The sequence below is a fragment of the Ranitomeya imitator genome, chromosome 4 (genome assembly GCF_032444005.1).
Source record: "Ranitomeya imitator isolate aRanImi1 chromosome 4, aRanImi1.pri, whole genome shotgun sequence".
NCBI classification, from domain to species: Eukaryota; Metazoa; Chordata; class Amphibia; order Anura; family Dendrobatidae; genus Ranitomeya; species Ranitomeya imitator.
The window spans coordinates 678,863,318-678,887,172 of record NC_091285.1 but is presented as its reverse complement, the minus strand read 5'-3'; the positions used below and the strand labels follow the sequence as shown (position 1 = coordinate 678,887,172).

Below are 23,855 nucleotides of genomic sequence, written 5' to 3'. Positions count from 1 at the left end.
GTGTTTTGGTGAGCTCGTTGGCTGCCTTGCTATTTAGCTCCACCTGAGTCTGTCTTCCTTGCTCCTTGTCAATGTTCCAGTGTTGGATCTGAGCTACTGCATCTTTCCTTGGGCCTGCTGCTCTGCTAGATAAGTGCTTCTAGTTTGTTTTCTGTTTTTTCTGTCCAGCTTGTTATTATCTTTTGCTGGAAGCTCTGAGAAGCAAAGGGGTGCACCGCCGTGCTGTTAGTTCGGCACGGTGGGTCTTTTTGCCCCTTTGCGTGGTTTTCGTTTTAGGGTTTTTTGTAGACTGCATAGTTCTCTTTGCTATCCTCGCTCTGTCTAGAATATCGGGCCTCACTTTGCTGAATCTATTTCATTCCTACGTTTGTCTTTTCATCTTGCTAACAGTCATTATATGTGGGGGGCTGCCTATTCCTTTGGGGTATTTCTCTGAGGTAAGTCAGGCTTGTATTTCTATCTTCAGGCTAGTCAGCTCCTCAGGCAGTGCCGAGTTGCATAGGTAGTGGATAGGCGCAATCCACTGCTGCTTCCAGTTGTGTGAGGATAGTTCAGGTACTGCAGTCTACAGAGATTCCACGTCTCAGAGCTCGTCCTATTGTTTTGGGTTATTGCCAGATCTCTGTATGTGCGCTGATTACTGCACGCTGTGTTGCCTGATTGCCAGCTATAACAAACTGCTATAATAGTGCTCCTATGTACAAGAATATAACTACTATAATACTGCTCCTATGTACAAGAATATAACTACTATAATACTGCTCCTATGTACAAGAATATAACTACTATAATACTGCTCCTATGTACAAGAACATAACTACTATAATACTGCCCCCTATGTACAAGGATATAACTACTATAATACTGCTCCTATGTACAAGAATATAACTACTATAATACTGCCCCCTATGTACAAGAATATAACTACTATAATACTGCTCCTATGTACAAGAATATAACTACTATAATACTGCTCCTATGTACAAGAATATAACTACTATAATACTGCTCCTATGTACAAGAATATAACTACTATAATACTGCTCCTATGTACAAGAACATAACTACTATAATACTGCCCCCTATGTACAAGGATATAACTACTATAATACTGCTCCTATGTACAAGAATATAACTACTATAATACTGCCCCCTATGTACAAGAATATAACTACTATAATACTGCTCCTATGTCCAAGAATATAACTACTATAATACTGCCCCTATGTACAAGAATATAACTACTATAATACTGCTCATATGTACAAGAATATAACTACTATAATACTGCCCCCTATGTACAAGAATATAACTACTATAATACTGCCCCTATGTACAAGAATATAACTACTATAATACTGCCCCTATGTACAAGAATATAACTACTATAATACTGCTCCTATGTACAAGAATATAACTACTATAATACTGCCCCTATGTACAAGAATATAACTACTATAATACTGCTCATATGTACAAGAATATAACTACTATAATACTGCCCCTATGTACAAGAATATAATTACTATAATACTGCTCCTATGTACAAGAATATAACTACTATAATACTGCCCCTATGTACAAGAATATAACTACTATAATACTGCCTCCTATGTACAAGAATATAATTACTATAATACTGCTCCTATGTACAAGAATATAACTACTATAATACTGCCCCTATGTACAATAATATAACTACTATAATACTGCTCCTATGTACAAGAATATAACTACTATAATACTGCTCCTATGTACAAGAATATAACTACTATAATACTGCCCCTATGTACAAGAATATAACTACTATAATACTGCCCCTATGTACAAGAATATAACTACTATAATACTGCTCCTATGTACAAGAATATAACTACTATAATACTGCCCCTATGTACAAGAATATAACTACTATAATACTGCCTCCTATGTACAAGAATATAATTACTATAATACTGCTCCTATGTACAAGAATATAACTAGTATAATACTGCCCCCTATATTGTAGAATATGTACTTGAATTAACCCTTTGTTTTATTAACCTTCTCAATTTCATTACAGTCGGAAAACCGATCCGAGTCCCGCACTGTCCGGTCCCGTCGGAGAGTGAAGTGGATCAGTATCACGCACTGTACATAGAGGGGCTGAAGGAACTGTTTAATGAGTACAAGATCTCTTGTGGACTTTCCGCATCTGACAATCTTAAAGTCATCTGACTTTTCAACTTTTTGGATTGGAAGAAAATAACGAAAATTTGTAAAATGGACATGAAATGTAAACACGGAGATCAGGAGGACGCCTTTTACCAGGACTGTAGGTTGAGAAATAAGAGTAGTGGTCCAGCTTCTTCTAGACTTTCTACCAAGCTGTGAGATTTTCCTGCATTTTCTTGTAAGTGTGAAACCATAAAAAGATGGGAGTGATTGATTCCGAGACCGGTCCTGACCTTATCTAAAGACTGGTAAGAAATGAAGCCCAGGAACAAGTTCAATCGTACGAGTGGTCCTCCCGGGAATGTTGTAGGTCTACACAGAACTTCTCCATACAGTTTGCGCCACCCTTCTCATGGACCCAGCACGTTCTAAAGGAATTAAACACCAATCATTTTTTTAGAACCCTCGTATTTCAAGGAGGACTTTATAAAAAAAAACCTCAAGTTGTCCAGTTGAAAGCTTCTTTCAGACATCAAAATCTTCCTAATTGTGTCTTAATGTGGAGAATTCCTTGAAATTAGCATATTTCAGATCTGGTTTTCCATTTTAAATTAGTTAAAAATGTTAAAAAGATGGAGAATAATTTTTTTCATGGTCATTTTCCTGTTTAACAAAATTTTATCAGGTTGAATGTAGACAAGAACCATCTTTGTAAGTCTTCAAGGAAGGTTTGTCATCAGCTCAAAAGTGATTAATTTTTTATCCTATTTTATTAGCGTTGTTCTCCTGAGTATTCTGTTTTTTGTTTTTTCTAAATAAACCATACGGTTCCAGAGATATTGGCCTTTTTATTTAGTCCTACTTTTTATGGCAAGGAGTGTGTGACTCCCCCTATTATCTGTAGGCGTGTCTTCAGGTTATCTAAAGTTGAGGCAGATAGTATCCTTCCCAAACCTTAACTGGAAAATGCTGAAGATCCAGTTTGAAAATCTCAAGACTCCAATCGCAAAAAAACAGAGAGGAGTTAGTCAATTTTTTCTTCAACGTAATTTCACAACATGAAAGCATAAGCCTCAGAGTCCAGGCCAAGACTTTCATCTTCTTTAGGTTTAGGTGGCCAAGTCAACTTTGATTGAACTTCGAAGACATCAAACCATTCTTTCTGACATATTCTCCTCTTCTTCTGAAACCTTATCACAAATGGTTACTTTTTTAAGTCATATTTGACGGAAAAAAATCAAGATATCAATAAGGTCAGTTTTGGTCTTTGGAGATGATTCTACCTGGGTCTACCATCAGGGCAGTCTCTAGTCAGAAATCCAAGATGATGAGTTAGAAAAAAGGACCACACTCAACTTTGAGCTGCCCACTTATATAGTCAATCAGTATACATACACACAGGCCCTATTTGAAATATATCACGTGGTCCTTTAATTTCAGTCAACAATTAGTCATTTGTCTCAAGGGTGTCTCGAAATATATGATATGAACCTAAGAAGAATCTTCCAAATCATATTATTCTCATTTCTATTCCTTCCAGATTTAGTCACCATGAATGGTAAAGGAAATAATATGATCTTTATGATTCCGGATTAAGAACTAATCCCTCTGCCTAAAACTTGAACCCTCATGAGGAATTGGATGGAAGTGGGACATGTCATGTGTGAGGTAGCTTAGGGGACCTCAGCTTTGTTAGCTCAGGCTGCCTGAAGTTGAGTCAGGTAGTGGTCTTCCCAAACCTTGACTCCATCGTGAAATCATTTTGAAGAACAAAATTGACTACCTCCCCTCTGTTTTTGGTGATCAAAGTCTTGAGATGTCTTGACTGGACCTTCAATGTGTCCCAAACCTTGACTGGGACACGATGAAGGTCCAGTCAAAACATCTCAAGACTTCAATCACCAAAAACAGAAAGGAGGTAGTCAATTTTGTTCTTCAGCATGATTTCACAATGGAGGCCTGGTCAAGACCTACTTCTAACTTGGTTTTGGTGGCCAAGTCAACTTTAGTCAAGATCCACTAAGATACCAACCCATTCTTTTCCGCGTACACTTCCCTTTCTTGGAGTGACAACAAGGCTTGGTAACCCAATTTACCTATATGTTGTAACATTTTTGGCCAAAATTATCATAGGAGGTTTTGCTAAATAGACTACATCTCTATATAACACAGGCTTGTTTTAGGTCCCACTCACAAGTGTCAAAAAGAAGAGATCAGAAAAATAATGGATTTGTAGGACTGACCAAAGTCTATTTTTATGGGATTCTTACTATCTTTGTTCTGAGACTAGAAGAAAACATTGTAGTTAAAAGGAGAAAAACTTTGTAAGCAAATCAAGGGAAGTTGTCAAGGCCTTTAAAGAAGGGCTGATGGTGGATAAAAAAACAAGGATCAGTCAGGATTAAAGGCCAACAATGATAAAGCGTGAAGTTTGATAAGGGAGCAAAGGTGAGGAGGACACATCTAAGGGTGAAGGCTGAGAGATTGTGAGGTTTATTGGTAGAATTTTCCGAGATGGATCATAGGTAACGTAAGAATTTTTTTTCTAGAGAGACCAAATTAGTTATTTCTCCCTTTTAAATTCCAACCTATAAGATATCCCATCAAGGTCATTTCAAGATTTGTCGCGTCTTGGTACAAAGATTAAAAAGCGCTAAAGAGGTTGTTTGGTATAGAAATAAAAACAATGTTACAGCATGGAAATAAAAAAAATGGAGGTAATTGCACGTTCTGTGGCCCCCCGTAGACGAACTGGAGGTCTGCACTAGGTCCGGAAGTGATTCCTGATCTGTTTAGACGTAGAGTCCAGTTATATAGCAAGGTTCAGTAGGTCAGAAGACTCACGGTAGTAATGTAGCAGAGTCCAGAGATGTAGCAGAGTCCAGAAATGTAGCAGAATCCAGAGATGTAGCAGAGTCCAGAAATGTAGCAGAATCCAGAGATGTAGCAGGGTTGCGTATGTCAGAGGGCTTGCTATGAAAAGGTAGCAAAGAGCAGCGCTAGGTATGTCACTGGCTATACAGAAGAGTCCAGCAATGTAGAAGAGTCCTGCAATGTAGAAGGGTCCAGCAATGTAGAAGGGTCCAGCAATGTAGCAGAGTCCAGCAATGTAGAAGGGTCCAGCAAAGTAGCAGAGTCCAGCAAAGTAGAAGAGTCCAGCAAAGTAGAAGAGTCCAGCAAAGTAGAAGAGTCCAGCAATGTAGAAGAGTCCAGCAATGTAGAAGAGTCCAGGAATGTAGCGGAGCCAGCAATGTAGCAGAGTCCAGCAATGTAGCAGCATCCAGCAATGTAGCGGAGCCAGCAATGTAGCAGAGTCCAGCGTTGTAGCAGAGTCCAGCAATGTAGAAGAGTCTAGCAATGTAGAAGAGTCCAGCAATGTAGCGGAGCCAGCAATGTAGCAGAGTCCAGCAATGTAGCGGAGCCAGCAATGTAGCAGAGTCCAGCAATGTAGCAGCATCCAGCAATGTAGCGGAGCCAGCAATGTAGCGGAGCCAGCAATGTAGCAGAGTCCAGCAATGTAGAAGAGTCCAGCAATGTAGCGGAGCCAGCAATGTAGCAGAGTCCAGCAATGTAGCAGCATCCAGCAATGTACCAGAGTCCAGCAATGTAGCAGAGTCCAGCAATGTAGCAGAGTCCAGCAAGGTAGAAGGGTCCAGCAATGTAGAAGGGTCCAGCAATGTAGAAGGGTCCAGCAATGTAGCAGAGTCCAGCAATGTAGAAGGGTCCAGCAATGTAGCAGAGTCCAGCAATGTAGCAGAGTCCAGCAAGGTAGAAGAGTCCAGCAAGGTAGAAGAGTCCAGCAAGGTAGAAGAGTCCAGCAATGTAGAAGAGTCCAGCAATGTAGAAGGGTCCAGCAATATAGCAGAGTCCAGCAATGTAGCAGAGTCCAGCAAGGTAGAGGAGTCCAGCAAGGTAGAAGAGTCCAGCAAGGTAGAAGAGTCCAGCAAGGTAGAAGAGTCCAGCAAGGTAGAAGAGTCCAGCAAGGTAGAAGAGTCCAGAAAGGTAGAAGAGTCCAGCAAAGTAGCAGAGCAGCGTCTGTCCAGAGGTACACACTGACAAGTCACAGCAGAGATCAATCCTTCATTTGCCACGCAATATGGCATTTGTAGTCCAAAAGCAAACGATTAAAAAAACTCCATGTAAAAAACCCGTCTTTAGGGTATGTTTACACTCTGCATTTATTTCCTGCACTAAAACCACATCGGTTGACTGGAAAAATGCAGCGTTCAATACATGTGTTTTTTATGCATTTTTTTGTCATTTTATATACCATGAGGCTCAAAAAAAAACACTAGACATTTTGTAATTAAAAATCTCCTTTGTTTTGCTGTTACTCGAAAATGCTGCAATTTTTTTTGGCATGAAAAAACAGCAATTGAAGAAACGTGGCATGTGAACGACCCCTTAGGCAGGTTTGTCAGTGTGATGGCCTCAACATTTGGACCTTGTGTATTCTTAGTGAGCCACATTGACCGTACCACTGAACAGGGTTAGAAAGCGTTAGCTAGGGTGGCCGACCAGGTGACCTGATGAATGTCACCAGGAGGGGGCGGTCTATGCCTCCGTCTAGCCTAAGTTCCTTGAACACTAGGAATGATGAGCAGGATCCCCTATTCTGCTCTAAACCACCTGTGAGAAATCATCAACTTTTTCACCCTGGGCAACCAACCAATCTGAAATTAAATTTTTATTGCCTTAGACCATCAGGGATAATTAGCTCAATACCTGACCCAGTCCATACTAGACCACCAGGGATCATTAGCCGAATACCTGACCCAGACCATACTAGACCACCAGGGATGGTGAGCTCAATACCTGATCTAGGCTATACTAGACCACCATGGTTAGCTCAAAACCTGACCTAGACTATACTAGACCACCAGGGATCGTTAGCTCAATACCTGATCTAGACTATACTAGACTACCAGGGATGGTGAGCTCAATACCTGATCTAGACCATACTAGACCACCAGGGATGGTGAGCTCAATACCTGATCTAGACTATACAAGACCACCAGGGATGGTGAGCTCAATACCTGATCTAGACTATACTAGACCACCAGGGATGGTGAGCTCAATACCTGATCTAGACCATACTAGACCACCCGGGATGGTGAGCTCAATACCTGATCTAGACTATACTAGACCACCAGGGATGGTGAGCTCAATACCTGAACCAGACCATACTAGACCACCAGGGATGTGAGCTCAATACCTGATCTAGACTATACTAGACCACCAGGGATGGTGAGCTCAATACCTGATCTAGACCATACAAGACCACCAAGGATGGTGAGCTCAATACCTGATCTAGACTATATTAGACCACCAGGGATGGTGAGCTCAATACCTGATCTAGACCATACTAGACCACCAGTGATGGTGAGCTCATTACCTGATCTAGACCATACAAGACCACCAGGGATTTTGAGCTCAATACCTGATCTAGACCATACTAGACCACCAGGGATGGTGAGCTCAATACCTGAACCAGACCATACTAGACCACCAGGGATGGTGAGCTCATTACCTGATCTAGACCATACTAGACCACCAGGGATGGTGAGCTCAATACCTGATCTAGACCATACTAGACCACCAGGGATGGTGAGCTCAATACCTGAACCAGACCATACTAGACCACCAGGGATGGTGAGCTCAATACCTGATCTAGACTATACTAGACCACCAGGGATGGTGAGCTCAATACCTGATCTAGACTATACTAGACCACCAGGGATGGTGAGCTCAATACCTGATCTAGACCATACTAGACCACCAGGGATGGTGAGCTCAATACCTGATCTAGACTATACTAGACCACCAGGGATGGTGAGCTCAATACCTGATCTAGACTATACTAGACCACCAGGGATGGTGAGCTCAATACCTGATCTAGACTATACTAGACCACCAGGGATGGTGAGCTCAATACCTGAACCAGACCATACTAGACCACCAGGGATGTGAGCTCAATACCTGATCTAGACTATACTAGACCACCAGGGATGGTGAGCTCAATACCTGATCTAGACTATACTAGACCACCAGGGATGGTGAGCTCAATACCTGATCTAGACTATATTAGACCACCAGGGATGGTGAGCTCAATACCTGATCTAAACCATACTAGACCACCAGTGATGGTGAGCTCATTACCTGATCTAGACCATACAAGACCACCAGGGATGGTGAGCTCAATACCTGATCTAGACCATACTAGACCACCAGGGATGGTGAGCTCAATACCTGAACCAGACCATACTCGACCACCAGGGATGGTGAGCTCATTACCTGATCTAGACCATACTAGACCACCAGGGATGGTGAGCTCAATACCTGATCTAGACCATACTAGACCACCAGGGATGGTGAGCTCAATACCTGAACCAGACCATACTCGACCACCAGGGATGGTGAGCTCATTACCTGATCTAGACCATACTAGACCACCAGGGATGGTGAGCTCAACACCTGATCTAGACCATACTAGACCACCAGGGATGGTGAGCTCAATACCTGAACCAGACCATACTAGACCACAAGGGATGGTGAGCTCAATACCTGATCTAGACTATACTAGACCACCAGGGATGGTGAGCTCAATACCTGATCTAGACTATACTAGACCACCAGGGATGGTGAGCTCAATACATGATCTAGACCATACTAGACCACCAGGGATGGTGAGCTCAATACCTGATCTAGACTATACTAGACCACCAGGGATGGTGAGCTCAATACCTGATCTAGACTATACTAGACCACCAGGGATGGTGAGCTCAATACCTGATCTAGACCATACTAGACCACCAGGGATGGTGAGCTCAATACCTGATCTAGACCATACTAGACCACCAGGGATGGTGAGCTCAATACCTGATCTAGACTATACTAGACCACCAGGGATGGTGAGCTCAATACCTGATCTAGACCATACTAGACCACCAGGGATGGTGAGCTCAATACCTGATCTAGACTATACTAGACCACCAGGGATGGTGAGCTCAATACCTGAACCAGACCATACTAGACCACCCGGGATGGTGAGCTCAATACCTGATCTAGACTATACTAGACCACCAGGGATGGTGAGCTCAATACCTGAACCAGGCCATACTAGACCACCAGGGATGTGAGCTCAATACCTGATCTAGACTATACTAGACCACCAGGGATGGTGAGCTCAATAACTGATCTAGACTATACTAGACCACCAGGGATGGTGAGCTCAATACCTGATCTAGACCATACTAGACCACCAAGGATGGTGAGCTCAATACCTGATCTAGACTATATTAGACCACCAGGGATGGTGAGCTGAATACCTGATCTAGACCATACTAGACCACCAGTGATGGTGAGCTCATTACCTGATCTAGACCATACAAGACCACCAGGGATGGTGAGCTCAATACCTGATCTAGACCATACTAGACCACCAGGGATGGTGAGCTCAATACCTGAACCAGACCATACTAGACCACCAGGGATGGTGAGCTCAATACCTGATCTAGACTATACTAGACCACCAGGGATGGTGAGCTCAATACCTGATCTAGACTATACTAGACCACCAGGGATGGTGAGCTCAATACCTGATCTAGACCATACTAGACCACCAGGGATGGTGAGCTCAATACCTGATCTAGACTATACTAGACCACCAGGGATGGTGAGCTCAATACCTGATCTAGACTATACTTGACCACCAGGGATAGTGAGCTCAATACCTGATCTAGACTATACTAGACCACCAGAGATGGTGAGCTCAATACCTGAACCAGACCATACTAGACCACCCGGGATGGTGAGCTCAATACCTGATCTAGACTATACTAGACCACCAGGGATGGTGAGCTCAATACCTGAACCAGACCATACTAGACCACCAGGGATGTGAGCTCAACACCTGATCTAGACTATACTAGACCACCAAGGATGGTGAGCTCAATACCTGATCTAGACTATACTAGACCACCAGGGATGGTGAGCTCAATTCCTGATCTAGACCATACTAGACCACCAAGGATGGTGAGCTCAATACCTGATCTAGACTATATTAGACCACCAGGGATGGTGAGCTCAATACCTGATCTAGACCATACTAGACCACCAGTGATGGTGAGCTCATTACCTGATCTAGACCATACAAGACCACCAGGGATGGTGAGCTCAATACCTGATCTAGACCATACTAGACCACCAGGGATGGTGAGCTCAATACCTGAACCAGACCATACTAGACCACCAGGGATGGTGAGCTCAATACCTGATCTAGACTATACTAGACCACCAGGGATGGTGAGCTCAATACCTGATCTAGACCATACTAGACCACCAGGGATGGTGAGCTCAATACCTGAACCAGACCATACTAGACCACCAGGGATGGTGAGCTCAATACCTGATCTAGACTATACTAGACCACCAGGGATGGTGAGCTCAATACCTGATCTAGACTATACTAGACCACCAGGGATGGTGAGCTCAATACCTGATCTAGACCATACTAGACCACCAGGGATGGTGAGCTCAATACCTGATCTAGACTATACTAGACCACCAGGGATGGTGAGCTCAATACCTGATCTAGACTATACTAGACCACCAGGGATGGTGAGCTCAATACCTGATCTAGACCATACTAGACCACCAGGGATGGTGAGCTCAATACCTGATCTAGACCATACTAGACCACCAGGGATGGTGAGCTCAATACCTGATCTAGACTATACTAGACCACCAGGGATGCTTAGCTCAATGTCTGTCCCAGACCTTACTAGACCACCAGGGATGCTTAGCTCAATACCTGACCCAGTCTGTACTAGGCCACCAGAGATGCTTAGCTCAATACCTGACCCAGTCTGTACTAGGCCACCAGGGATGCTTAGCTCAATACCTGACCCAGTCTGTACTAGGCCACCAGGGATGCTTAGCCTAATACCTGACCCAGTCCGTACTAGACCACCAGGGGTGCTTTTTAACTCCTTCGTTGCTCCCCTAATTATGATTACACATCAAGTTATTGCCCTAGGCCACCAAGGATGTTTGCCAATTACTTTCCCAGACAAGCAGGGCCTCTGTCCATAATTAAACTTTGCTCCAAGAATGATTGAAATGTATCTCATTACCACACTAGACCGCCAGGGAAGCATCAGTAACCCTTTAATGTCCTGGGACACCAGAGATATTGATATAAGTCCCTTAATTGACCTAGACCACTAGAAATGTTGTGATTAACCCTTTAATCACACTAGACAGCCAGGGACAATTACATTTACCAATTACTACCCAAGAACAGCAGGACTTCTGACCTTAACTGGTTACTTTCCTAAGATATTAACATTAAACCAACAGATATGTTCACAATTTTTTTTACTTTACCAGACCACCAGGGATGCGGACATTAATTGCTTTTCAGCCCTAGACCACCAGGGATTTTGGCAGTGATGACCAAATGTCCTGGTATTGAGATCTATTGGAGACCATGAAGGGTGTTGGTATTAACCTTGATTTCCTGGGATAATAGAAGGTCTGGACTGTGTAAGGACTATATGACTGACTACAGATGGTCCTGTACGCTGATCCTACCCTGCGCTGACCCTCGGGGTACTGCTACCAGCCGGTGACCCTGTACGGGGTGATCAGTGTATAGGGAGATGCGGGTGAAAGGTGCGGCCATTACTCATTCATAAGATTCAGTTTCCAAATTCATTATTGAAAAGTGGAAAGAGACTCAGACGAATCAGGTGTCGTATTCCGAGGAAGGAGCCGAGTGCCAGGAATTAACACGTCTTCTGCCAGCGAGGCTCACACTACCTGTCCTGTGCCTGCGAGGCTCACACTGGCCACCCAGTGCTAGTGAGGCTCACACTACCTGCCCGGTGCCAGCGAGGCTCATACTGCCTGCCTAATGCCAGGGAGGCTCACACTGCCTGCCCGGTGTCAGCGAGGCTCATACTGCCTGCCTAATGCCAGAGAGGCTCACACTGCCTGCCCGATGCCAGCGAGGCTAATACTGCCTGCCCGGTGCCAGCGAGGCTCATACTGCCTGCCTAATGCCAGCGAGGCTCACACTGCCTGCTCGGTGCCAGCGAGGCTCATACTGCCTGCCCAGTGCTAGTGAGGCTCACACTACCTGCCCAGTGCCAGCGAGGCTCATACTGCCTGCCTAATGCCAGCGAGGCTCACACTGCCTGCCTAATGCCAGCGAGGCTCACACTGCCTGCCTGATGCCAGCGAGGCTCACACTACCTGCCCGGTGCCAGCGAGGCTCACACTGCCTGCCTAATGCCAGCGAGGCTCACACTGCCTGCCTGATGCCAGCGAGGCTCACACTGCCTGCCTGATGCCAGCGAGGCTCACACTACCTGCCCGGTGCCAGCGAGGCTCACACTGCCTGCCTGAGGCCAGCAAGGCTCACACTGCCTGCCTGATGCCAGCGAGGCTCACACTGCCTGCCTGATGACAGCGAGGCTCACACTGCCCGCCTGATGCCAGCGAGGTTCACACTGCCCGCCCAATGCCAGCGAGGCTCAAACTACCTGCCCGGTGCCAGCGAGGCTCACACTGCCTGTCCTGTGCCTGCGAGGCTCACACTGCCTACCTGGTGCCAATGAGACTCACACTGACCACTCGGTGCCAATGAGGCTCACACTGCCCACCTGGTTACCAGGAAGTCTCACACTTCCCATCGGTGTTCGGTGCCAGAGAGGTTCACAGTGCATGCCGAGTGAAAGTGAAGCTCACACTGCCTGCACGATGTCAGAGTGGCGCATACTGCCAGCCTAGGCCCAGTGCCAGAGAGGCTTACACTGCCTGCTCAGGTCTGGTGCCAGAGAGGCTCACAGTGCCTGCCGAGTGCAAGTGAGGCTCACATTATCTGCACGATGCCAGGGAGGCTCATACTGCCAGCATAGGCGCAGTGCCAGCATGGCACACACTGCCCACTCGGGCCTGGTGCCAGAGAGGCTCACACTGCCCACCCGATGCAAGTGAGGCTCACACTGCCTGTCCCCTGCCAGTGAGGCTCACACTGCCTGCCCGATGCCAACAAGGCTCACATTGTCCACCCGATGCCAGCAAGGCTCACACTGCCTGCCCTGTGCCAGTGAGACTCACACTGCCCACGCGATGTCAGCAAGACTCACATTGCCCGCCTGGTGCCAGCAAGGCTAACACTGACATTGCAGTGGATCGCTGCATATAGCTTGGTACTGTATGATCGTGGTACTGGTTTTATATTCATGTACTGATGATGGTTTCGGTGCTGTATTCAAGTTCTCATGACAGTTCCAGTGCTGTATTCCTGTACTAATGATGGTTCTGGTGCTGTATTCCTGTAATGATGGTGGTTCTGATTCTTTATGCAGATGTACTAATCCTTGATTTGGTAAATTTGACAATAGATTATTATAGGGTCAGTGTGCTGACCTTAGCAGCCATGGACAACACAAAGTGGGTAACTAAAGCCCTCATACACTTTACCTGTTATCTGAATGTTGGTTTGGCAAATTGTTCGGCAAACAGATAACTTGCCCAACTCTCCCCTACACAGAAGCGCTAGCTCTTCTGTGCTCTCTATGAGGGAGCTGCTGTCGATCATCTCTGGTAGTATCGGTAGCTCCAAATTGGACATGATTGATCCTTATCTATCCTGTGAATCCTCTGTCAGGAGCTCTCGTACACATTAGACTGTTGGCTGAACCCGTCAATATCAGTGGTTTTGGCCGACATTGGTCTAATTTCCAAAGTAAAGAGTGACAACCGTGGCTTCTTTTTAATTGTACACATTCGTTATTCCAAATCCATGTTAAAATATCGTATCATATCAACAGAAGCAGCGTGAATGATGACGCGTTTTGAGGAGTTATCGGTCTTAGTCAAAATTAAAGGACTCTAAAGTGCTAATTAGTGTTGAGCGATACCGTCTGATACTTGAAAGTATCGGTATCGGATAGTATCGGCCGATACCCGAAAAATATCGGATATCGCCGATACCGATATCCGATACCAATACAAGTCAATGGGACATCAAGTATCGGAAGGTATTCTCATGGTTCCCAGGGTCTGAAGGAGAGGAAACTCTCCTTCAGGCCCTGGGATCCATAGGGATGTGTAAAATAAAGAATTAAAATAAAAAATATTGATATGCTCACCTCTCCGGCGGCCCCTGGACTTCACACTGCTAACCGGGAGGCTTCTTTGTTTAAAAAGCGCGCCTTTCGGACCTGTGAATGACGTCCCGGCTTCTGATTGGTCGCGTGCCGCCCATGTGACCGGCACGCGACCAATCAGAGGCCGCGACGTCATTCGCAGGTCCTCAATTCCTAGAATTAGCAGTTTTGTGAATGAGAATGACGTCGCGGCTTCTGATTGGCCGCGTGCCGGTCACATGGGCGGCACGCGACCAATCAGAAGCCGGGACGTCATTCACAGGTCCGAAAGGCGCGCTTTTTAAACAAAGAAGCCTCCCGGATAGCAGCGTGAAGTCCAGGGGCCGCCGGAGAGGTGAGCATATCAATATTTTTTATTTTAATTCTTTATTTTCCACATCCCTATTGATTCGATACCGATACCCGATATCACAAAAATATCGGATCTCGGTATCGGAATTCCGATACCGCAAATATCGGCCGATACCCGATACTTGCGGTATCGGAATGCTCAACACTAGTGCTAATATGTAGTTCTGAAAAATGTTCAATCACGTCATAGGTGTTGGAATAAAGAATGTGCGCATTGTCAAGGTGCCACAGTCATCACTTTTTACATTGGAATTTACACTCAGAGGAGCTGTCAAGTTGACCATGTGTGATAAATCGTCTCACTTGGCTGCACATAGAGGTAGACACCGGAATGCTGTGTCTTTAAATCTTCCACTGGTTTATTAAAGGTGTTGCATAAACCAGTGCAGTATTAGCAAAACAAACCCAGACTCCCTGGCATAACGGGAAAACAAAAAACATAACGCATGGCACAGTCAGTGTTTCTGCAGGTATCGGCCCGCTCGGGAACAAACAACAAAAGTTCAGCTTTCCTTATCATGAAAACACAGCCCTGGAGCTTACATCTCCAGACACCCCCCTACTGAATGAGCCAGAAGGCTGTGTATTTATCATCAGGACTCCACCCACTCTATTGCTGTTCACTCAACTCAACCTAGCCCTAAACATGGCCAATTAACCCCTCTCAGCACTTAGTATGCTGGAGCGTTTTCCTAGGTTCATATCACTGAAGCTAACAACCTCAGTGATACATATCACCTCTCCAGCACTTTGCCAGTGACTTTGTCACACGTGCCTTTGGAGATATGAGATAAGCAATAATTGTAGAGCACAACTGCATAGGTGAGCCCGTACTTCCATGACTAGTCTAATGTGGATGAGGGCCTTAAGTATTATTTAAAGGGTATGGATACTTTTAGTCTTACTTACCTGTATGTGACCACTTAAAGTACCTAGGGCATCATAGATGTCAAATATGGCCCTGACTGGAACATCTAGAAGAATTAGGAAGCACCCAGATATTGGGGATCTAGAAAGCTTTGGGCAGTATGAGGAAGGTGTTAACGATTAAGATAGAATTGTGATATGCCAGTAAGGAGTAGGATTCAGTCATCTATGAATCCGAAGATGACATCGATGGAGGTCTGTGGTGCTCTGAGTGATTTCAGTGGAGCTCCGAGAGTGAGCCCAAAGTTGAATCCAATTAATGGAGGTTCTGGCTCATAGACTCCCAATGAGGTCAATTTCCAGTTACGAATTTAGATGATTTTCCCCTATAAAAATGTTTTTCTTTTTCTGAACTTGTCATACGTTTGTCATGTTCTCTACCATTATGTCTCGTGTTTGACATATTCTCACTGGAAGGTATTTTAAAGCCACTTGAGTATGTAGACATTTCTTTACTGTCAAGGTCAGGGGGCGTAGAGCGAGGGACAGAATTTGGCAGAGACATGAGAAGAGTGACAAGTTCCAGATAATCTTAGTGACAGTGATTTCTCTGAATCAGAAAAAGTGACATGGGTGCCCATCAGGGGAGACTCTAGTGACTGATCTATAATTGGCCTTAGTGAGGTCTAAGCATGTAACAGAATTATGGAATCATAGAACGGTAGAGTTGGAAGGGACCTCCTGGGTCATCTGGTCCAACCCCCTGCTCAATGCAGGATTCACTAAACAATCTCAGACAGATGTCTGTCCAGCCTCTGTTTGAAGACTTCCATGGAAGTAGAACTCACCACCTCTCGTGGCCGCCTGTTCCACTCATTGATCACCCTCACTGTCAAAAAGTTTTTTCTAATATCTAATCTGTATCTTCTCCCTTTCAGCTTCATTCTATTGCTTCTCGTGTTTCCATGTGCAAACGAGAATAATGGTGATCTCTCTACACTGGGACATCCCTTCAGATATTTGTAGACAGCTTAAAGTGTTCTTTTTTGCAAGCTAAACATTCCCAGATTCTTTAACCGTTCCTCGTAGGTCATACTTTGCAGTCTGCTCACCATCCTGCTCGCTCTTCTCTGAACTTTCTCCAGTTTTTCCATTTCTTTTTTAAAATGTGTGGGCACAGTATTCAAGATGTGGCCTGACTAAGGAGGAGTAGAGTGGGATAATTACTTCACGTGATCTAGACTCTATTCTTCTCTTAATATATCCCATAATACAATATTGTGTCCCATGAAATCAAAAAGCTTCCAATGCATGGAGATGCAATATTTGGATAATATTAACACCACTGATGAACGTATACTCACATGGTGCCCAGTGTAATGATTCCAAAAAAATATGTCCAGAGTCTGGACTCACTAGAGAATGTTCTGGTAGACCAGAGAGGAGACAAAGCCATCATTACGCTTGAGAAAATCAACTGGTTCTCGACTGGTTCTTGAATCACAACTATTAATTATCGCTTTGGTGGCTTCAATGGAAAACTATGCTGAATGGAGATGAAGTCTTTCTTGATGTACCATCTTCCACTGTTATGAGGTTTTTGAAGGGTTTAAGCTCACTCTTTACGACTCGCACTCCAGTTACCACCATGTTACTACAGTGTCATTGAACACTAGACAGATTTTACAAGGCCTGAGAGCCCAAATCATGAAAAGTGTCCCCAAGTGTTATTTTCACTTCTCAATCACCCCTCAGAACAATTGATTATAGTCACGGGACCTATTTGAGAAGATAACATTTTGCAGAATGTTGTTTTCACCACCAGCACAAAGCAACTTTGGTTATGGCCCCATCAAGCTCATGTTCCTGTGGTCTCTAATGTAAGCAAATAAGTGTCTCGTGTATCTATCCTAGCTTTTTTCCTCGACTGGTTGCTTCTTTCAAGTTCCTGGACTCTAGTTCTTGTCTACAAACTGTTTCTGAATCTAACTTTTTCCTTGATTCTGCATTGTCTCTGTTGTCCATGACAACCTCTCCCCCCTCATAATAAGTGAGCATGTCATGAGGCCTACACAGACCTCTGACCTGCTCACGTTAGTCCACATTGCTCAATCGTTTATAGTTCCTTGTACAGTGGCAGGGGTAGGATGGCCTGGGGAGCCTATGGTTCTTCTTGTCGAGACATTCCATCAGTGTTCTGGTGTTGGCTTCCCCGCTTGAATTGGATGGAGAGGCTGTAGGGTTGTAAGGACAAGCTCCACCGCAGCAATCTTCCATTGTCCCCTGATACGCGGTTCAGCCATGTGAGGGGGTTGTGGTCTGTAACAATTGTAAAGTCTCTGCCATACAAGTATGGCTGCAATTTTTTTAGCGCCCATATGATGGCAAGGCACTCCTTTTCAATAGGGGCAACTTCCCGATCCAGTAGTTTCCGACTGGCAAAAGCAACAGGATGTTCTTCTCCGGCGGCGTTCACTTGGCTAAGTACTGCCCCAATCCCAAAGGTGGATGAATCTATCTGCACGAGGAACCTGCGCTTATAATCAGGGGCAGCCAAGACAGGAGCAGTGATGAGGGCTGTCTTTAATGCTGAAAAGGCATGCTCGCATGCAGTCCCCACATCACATTCCTAGGCATGTTCTTGCGGGTCAGGTCGGTTAGGGGTTTTGCCAAGGTACTGAAGTTAGAAACAAATTTTCAATAGTAACCAGCAGTTCCTAAAAATGCAATACCTGCTTTTTAGTCTGGGGTCTACACCAGTTGCTAATGGCTTCCACCTTGGCAGGCTCAAGCCTTAGGGTCCCACCCCCTACTCTATGCCCGAGGTACTGCACCTCAGCCATCCCTATTTGGCATTTATCAGAGCAAATGGTCAGTCCTGCAGCAAGGATACAGTCTAGCACTATGCCCAAGTGTTTAAGATGTTCCTCCCAGGTGGTGCTAAAAATGGCAATGTCATCTAAGTAAGCACAGGCAAAGTCCTGACATTGTTGTAACAGTTGATCTACCAGTCTCTGGAAAGTAGCGGGGGCATTTTTCATCCCAAAGGGCATTCCCAGGAACTCAAAAAGCCCAAATGGAGTAATGAAGGCTGAGCGCACCCGTGCCTCCTCCGTTAGGGGTATCTGCCAGTACCCCTTGCTCAAGTCTAACGTGGTCACAAATTGGGCACTTGCCAGACGATCCAATAGATCATCAATCCTGGGCATGGGGTAAGCATCACTCTTGGTGGCATCATTTAATCGTTTGTAATCAATGCAGAATCGTGTTGTACCATCCTTCTTGGGTACCAGGACAACAGGAGAGGCCCAAGAACTGTAAGATGGCTGAACAACTCCCAGTCGTTTCATCTCCTCCAGTTCGCTCTTTATCAAAGCCTTGAACAGCCTCTGGAACCCGGTAGGCAGCCTGCTCGATGGGGCGTTGTCCGGCGGTTTCCACATGGTGGCTGGTGAAAGTAGTCTTCCCCGGCTTTGACGAGAAAGCAGTAGCCATCGGCCTTAGTACGGCGAAAATATCGTCCTTTTGTATATCCTATAAATGGGAGTCCAGGGGCACGTGTTCCAGTGATCCTCCTGCTTGGGCGATCTGGAGAACATCGGAGAGATACTCGTTGGCGGCGGTATCACTAGAGGGGTGGTAGACGGCTAAAACAGGCAGAGATCGGTCGTGGTAGTCTTTCAGAAGGTTAATGTGGATGGTTTTCTGTCGTCGACCACTAGCGTCCAGAGCAATAACATAGTTAGTGTCATTAATTTTCTTGACAACCTGAAAGGGCCTTCCCACACTGCTTGAAGCTTGTTGGAAGGGGAAGCAATAATCATGAGCACTTGTTGTCCTTCCATAAATTCCCAGGTCCTGGCATTACGGTCATACCAGATTTTTTGTCTGGACTGGGCCATTCGCTGATGTTCTTTAGCCAAGGTAGCTAGCTGGGCAAGATGGTCTCTGAACTCTAGAACATAGGGAATGATGGGCATTCCGGTGTCTAAGATATCTCCCTCCAAATGTTCTTTCAGAAGAGTGAGAGGTCCACAGACCTTCCGGCTAAACAGGTGGGCCAGAGGACCTATGATGTCGACAGCTACACGTTGAAATGGTTCTTCAATCATGGGCAGGGATTGTAGGGGTACCTTATGTTGAGCTCCTGGATGCCGCATTCGCTGGCACACATCGCAGATGCGGCAATAATGGGCTACCGACTGCGAGATGCCAGGCCAATAAAAACTTTGGGTGAGTCTCTTTTTAGTCCTTTTCCTCCCTTGATGCCCAGCCAAGGGAATGTCATGGGCCAGTTGGAGTAGCTGTGCCCTGTACTTCTGAGGGACAATGAGTTGCCTGGTCGTTGCATCAGGGTTGTCCCTGTCACTGACCTTTGCTACACGATAATAAACGTTTTCTTGAGTGAAGCCATCCCCATTATCTCCCATGTGCCCAGTTTCTGCCCTTAGCCTAAGGGCTGCTAAGGTAGTGTCCCCCTCTATTTCTCTCCTAAACTCCTCTCTATCCCAAGACTCTCCCAATGTAGTAGCAGCGAACGTATTTCTCACCAACTCTGATGAAGTTCGTGGTGGTTGCTCCCCGGTGTGGTCCGGATGACATAGTTCTTGAAGGGCATGCAGTCGGGTGACTGCTCCCACAAATTGGCATTGTAACTCTCCAATGTCATTCCCAAGGAGAATATCTGCAGAAAGTCCCATTGATTTCAATAGGGTTTGGGTATGTTCGTTGAACATTGGGATGCTCGTTGAACCGAACCAAACCTTGAAAGGTTTGCTCATCTGTAGGGGCAGCATCATGCTGTGGGGAGACTTTTCTTCAGCAGGGGCAGGAAACCTGGTCAGATTTGATGGTAAAATGGATGGAGCTAATAAAAAAAGGGCCATCTTTGAAAAAAATCTGTGAGAGGCTGCAAAGGACTTGAGACTGAGGTTCACTTAACGACCCTAAACATCCTGCCACAATGGAGAGTTTAGATCAAAGGATATTCATGTGGGTGAATGGTATTGCCACAATCCAGACCCAAAGCTCATTGAGAATCTTTGATAAGCCTTGAAAATTACTCATCACAGACGTCTCCATCCAACATCACTGAGGGAGAGCAAGTGTGCAAAGAGGAAAGGGGAAAAAATGTCAGAGACAGACCCCAAAATACTGCAGCAGTAATTGCAGCAAATGGTGGTCCTGCACAGTATTGTTTCAGGGGGCTGAATATAATAGCAGTTCACAATTGTCAGATTTATATTTAAAAAATAATTAGAAAACCCCGTATAATTTCCTTTCCACTTCTCAAATACTTGTTACCTTGTGTTGGTATCACAGAAAATCCCATAAAATAAATTTAAGTTTGTTCATGTAGCAACATGACAATATGTGGAAATGTTCACAGGGTTTGAATACTTTTTAATACTCATCATTTCCTCCTAAATTCTGAATGGCATTTTCTAAGATGTAAAATGTAATAACTTGTTAACTATCCGTTCTTTAAAAATAGAACACTTAAGATAAGACACTTCCATATCGTATAGCGGCATATAGGAAAGAGTGTGAACATGACAACAGCCAATCACATGGGAGTGTGTACATGACACCCACCAAAAAGAGCCGAACAACAGCAACAATCTGAAAGAAGCAACAAAAATAGAAATCAATGCCACAGTGTCCAGCTGAAATGAGGAGGAGAAAATTAACATATATAGTCTCCAATTTGTTCTTAGGAAAACCTTTAATCTTGCACATAGGAGCAGTATTATAGTAGTTATATTCTTGTACATAGGGGGCAGTATTATAGTAGTTATATTCTTGTATATAGGAGCAGTATAATAGTAGTTATATTCTTGTACATAGGGGGCAGTATTATAATAGTTATATTCTTGTATATAGGAGCAGTATAATAGTAGTTATATTCTTGTACATAGGGGGCAGTATTAATGTAGTTATATTCTTGTACATAGGGGGCAGTATTATAGTAGTTATATTCTTGTACATAGGGGGCAGTATTATAGTAGTTATATTCTTGTACATAGGAGCAGTATTATAGTAGTTATATTCTTGTACATAGGAGCAGTATAATAGTAGTTATATTCTTGTACATAGGAGCAGTATTATAGTAGTTATATTCTTGTACATAGGGGCAGTATAATAGTAGTTATATTCTTGTACATAGGAGCAGTATTATAGTAGTTATATTCTTGTACATAGGAGCAGTATTATAGTAGTTATATTCTTGTACATAGGGGCAGTATTATAGTAGATATAGTCTTGTACATAGTAGCAGTATTATAGTAGTTATATTCTTGTACATAGGAGCAGTATTATAGTAGTTATATTCTTGTACATAGGAGCAGTATTATAGTAGTTATATTCTTGTACATAGGGGCAGTATTATAGTAGTTATATTCTTGTACATAGGAGCAGTATTATAGTAGTTATATTCTTGTACATAGGGGCAGTATAATAGTAGTTATATTCTTGTACATAGGAGCAGTATTATAGTAGTTATATTCTTGTACATAGGAGCAGTATTATAGTAGTTATATTCTTGTATATAGGAGCAGTATAATAGTAGTTATATTCTTGTACATAGGGGCAGCATTACAGTAGTTATATTCTTGTACATAGGAGCAGTATTATAGTAGTTATATTCTTGTACATAGGAGCAGTATTATAGTAGTTATATTCTTGTACATAGGGGCAGTATTATAGTAGTTATATTCTTGTACATAGGAGCAGTATTATAGTAGTTATATTCTTGTACATAGGGGCAGTATTATAGTAGTTATATTCTTGTATATAGGAGCAGTATAATAGTAGTTATATTCTTGTACATAGGGGCAGCATTACAGTAGTTATATTCTTGTACATAGGAGCAGTATTATAGTAGTTATATTCTTGTACATAGGAGCAGTATAATAGTAGTTATATTCTTGTACATAGGGACAGTATTATAGTAGTTATATTCTTGTACATAGGAGCAGTATAATAGTAGTTATATTCTTGTACATAGGGACAGTATTATAGTAGTTATATTCTTGTACATAGGAGCAGTATTATAGTAGTTATATTCTGGTACATAGGGGCAGTATTATTGTAGTTATATTCTTGTACATAGGGTCAGTATTATAGTAGATATAGTCTTGTACATAGGGGCAGTATTATAGTAGTTATATTCTTGAACATAGTAGCAGTATTATAGTAGTTATATTCTTGTACATAGGAGCAGTATTATAGTAGTTATATTCTTGTACATAGGAGCAGTATTATAGTAGTTATATTCTTGTACATAGGAGCAGTATTATAGTAGTTATATTCTTGTACATAGGGGCAGTATAATAGTAGTTATATTCTTGTACATAGGAGCAGTATTATAGTAGTTATATTCTTGTACATAGGAGCAGTATTATAGTAGTTATATTCTTGTACATAGGGGCAGTATTATAGTAGATATAGTCTTGTACATAGTAGCAGTATTATAGTAGTTATATTCTTGTACATAGGAGCAGTATTATAGTAGTTATATTCTTGTACATAGGAGCAGTATTATAGTAGTTATATTCTTGTACATAGGGGCAGTATTATAGTAGTTATATTCTTGTACATAGGAGCAGTATTATAGTAGTTATATTCTTGTACATAGGGGCAGTATTATATTAGATATAGTCTTGTACATAGTAGCAGTATTATAGTAGTTATATTCTTGTACATAGGAGCAGTATTATAGTAGTTATATTCTTGTACATAGGAGCAGTATTATAGTAGTTATATTCTTGTACATAGGGGCAGTATTATAGTAGTTATATTCTTGTACATAGGAGCAGTATTATAGTAGTTATATTCTTGTACATAGGGGCAGTATTATATTAGATATAGTCTTGTACATAGTAGCAGTATTATAGTAGTTATATTCTTGTACATAGGAGCAGTATTATAGTAGTTATATTCTTGTACATAGGGGCAGTAAAATAGTAGTTATATTCTTGTACATAGGAGCAGTATTATAGTAGTTATATTCTTGTACATAGGGGCAGTATTATAGTAGTTATATTCTTGTACATAGGGGCAGTATTATAGTAGATATAGTCTTGTACATAGGGGCAGTATTATAGTAGTTATATTCTTGAACATAGGGGCAGTATTATAGTAGTTATATTCTTGTATATAGGAGCAGTATTATAGTAGATATAGTCTTGTACATAGGGGCAGTATTATAGTAGTTATATTCTTGTACATAGGGGAAGTATAATAGCAGTTATATTCTTGTACATAGGAGCAGTATTATAGTAGTTATATTCTTGTACATAGGGG

General features: G+C 43.3%; 2 protein-coding genes across 5 annotated transcripts in view; both read left to right on the top strand.

Moving 5' to 3' along the window:
- The window catches only part of LOC138677312 (diacylglycerol O-acyltransferase 2-like), a 47,771-nt gene extending 44,782 nt beyond the window's left edge, over positions 1-2,989 (top strand). For all 4 annotated transcript variants that reach the window (XM_069767351.1, XM_069767352.1, XM_069767353.1 and 1 more), the window contains one exon: positions 2,063-2,989. In XM_069767351.1, coding sequence (XP_069623452.1) covers positions 2,063-2,217 — 155 coding nt within the window. In that variant the 3' untranslated portion in view covers positions 2,218-2,989. The remainder of the gene's footprint in view (positions 1-2,062) is intronic.
- A 1,029-nt stretch (positions 2,990-4,018) lies between these two features.
- Positions 4,019-6,210, top strand: LOC138674686 (uncharacterized). The gene is made up of 3 exons (XM_069762502.1): positions 4,019-4,072; positions 5,138-5,406; positions 5,676-6,210. Exons 1-3 carry the CDS (start codon positions 4,019-4,021, stop codon positions 6,208-6,210), a joined length of 858 nt encoding a protein of 285 aa, XP_069618603.1.
- The last annotated feature ends 17,645 nt before the right edge of the window (positions 6,211-23,855 follow it).

Excerpts from the sequence above, each read along its gene's own strand:
- LOC138674686 (XM_069762502.1), top strand. The coding sequence starts at position 4,019 with ATGAAGGTCCAGTCAAAACATCTCAAGACTTCAATCACCAAAAACAGA. Across the intron at positions 4,073-5,137 it reads TCACCAAAAACAGAAAGGAG|GTAGCAAAGAGCAGCGCTAG; the intron begins GTAGTCAATTTT and ends TGCTATGAAAAG. Across the intron at positions 5,407-5,675 it reads AATGTAGCGGAGCCAGCAAT|AAGAGTCCAGCAATGTAGCG; the intron begins GTAGCAGAGTCC and ends CCAGCAATGTAG.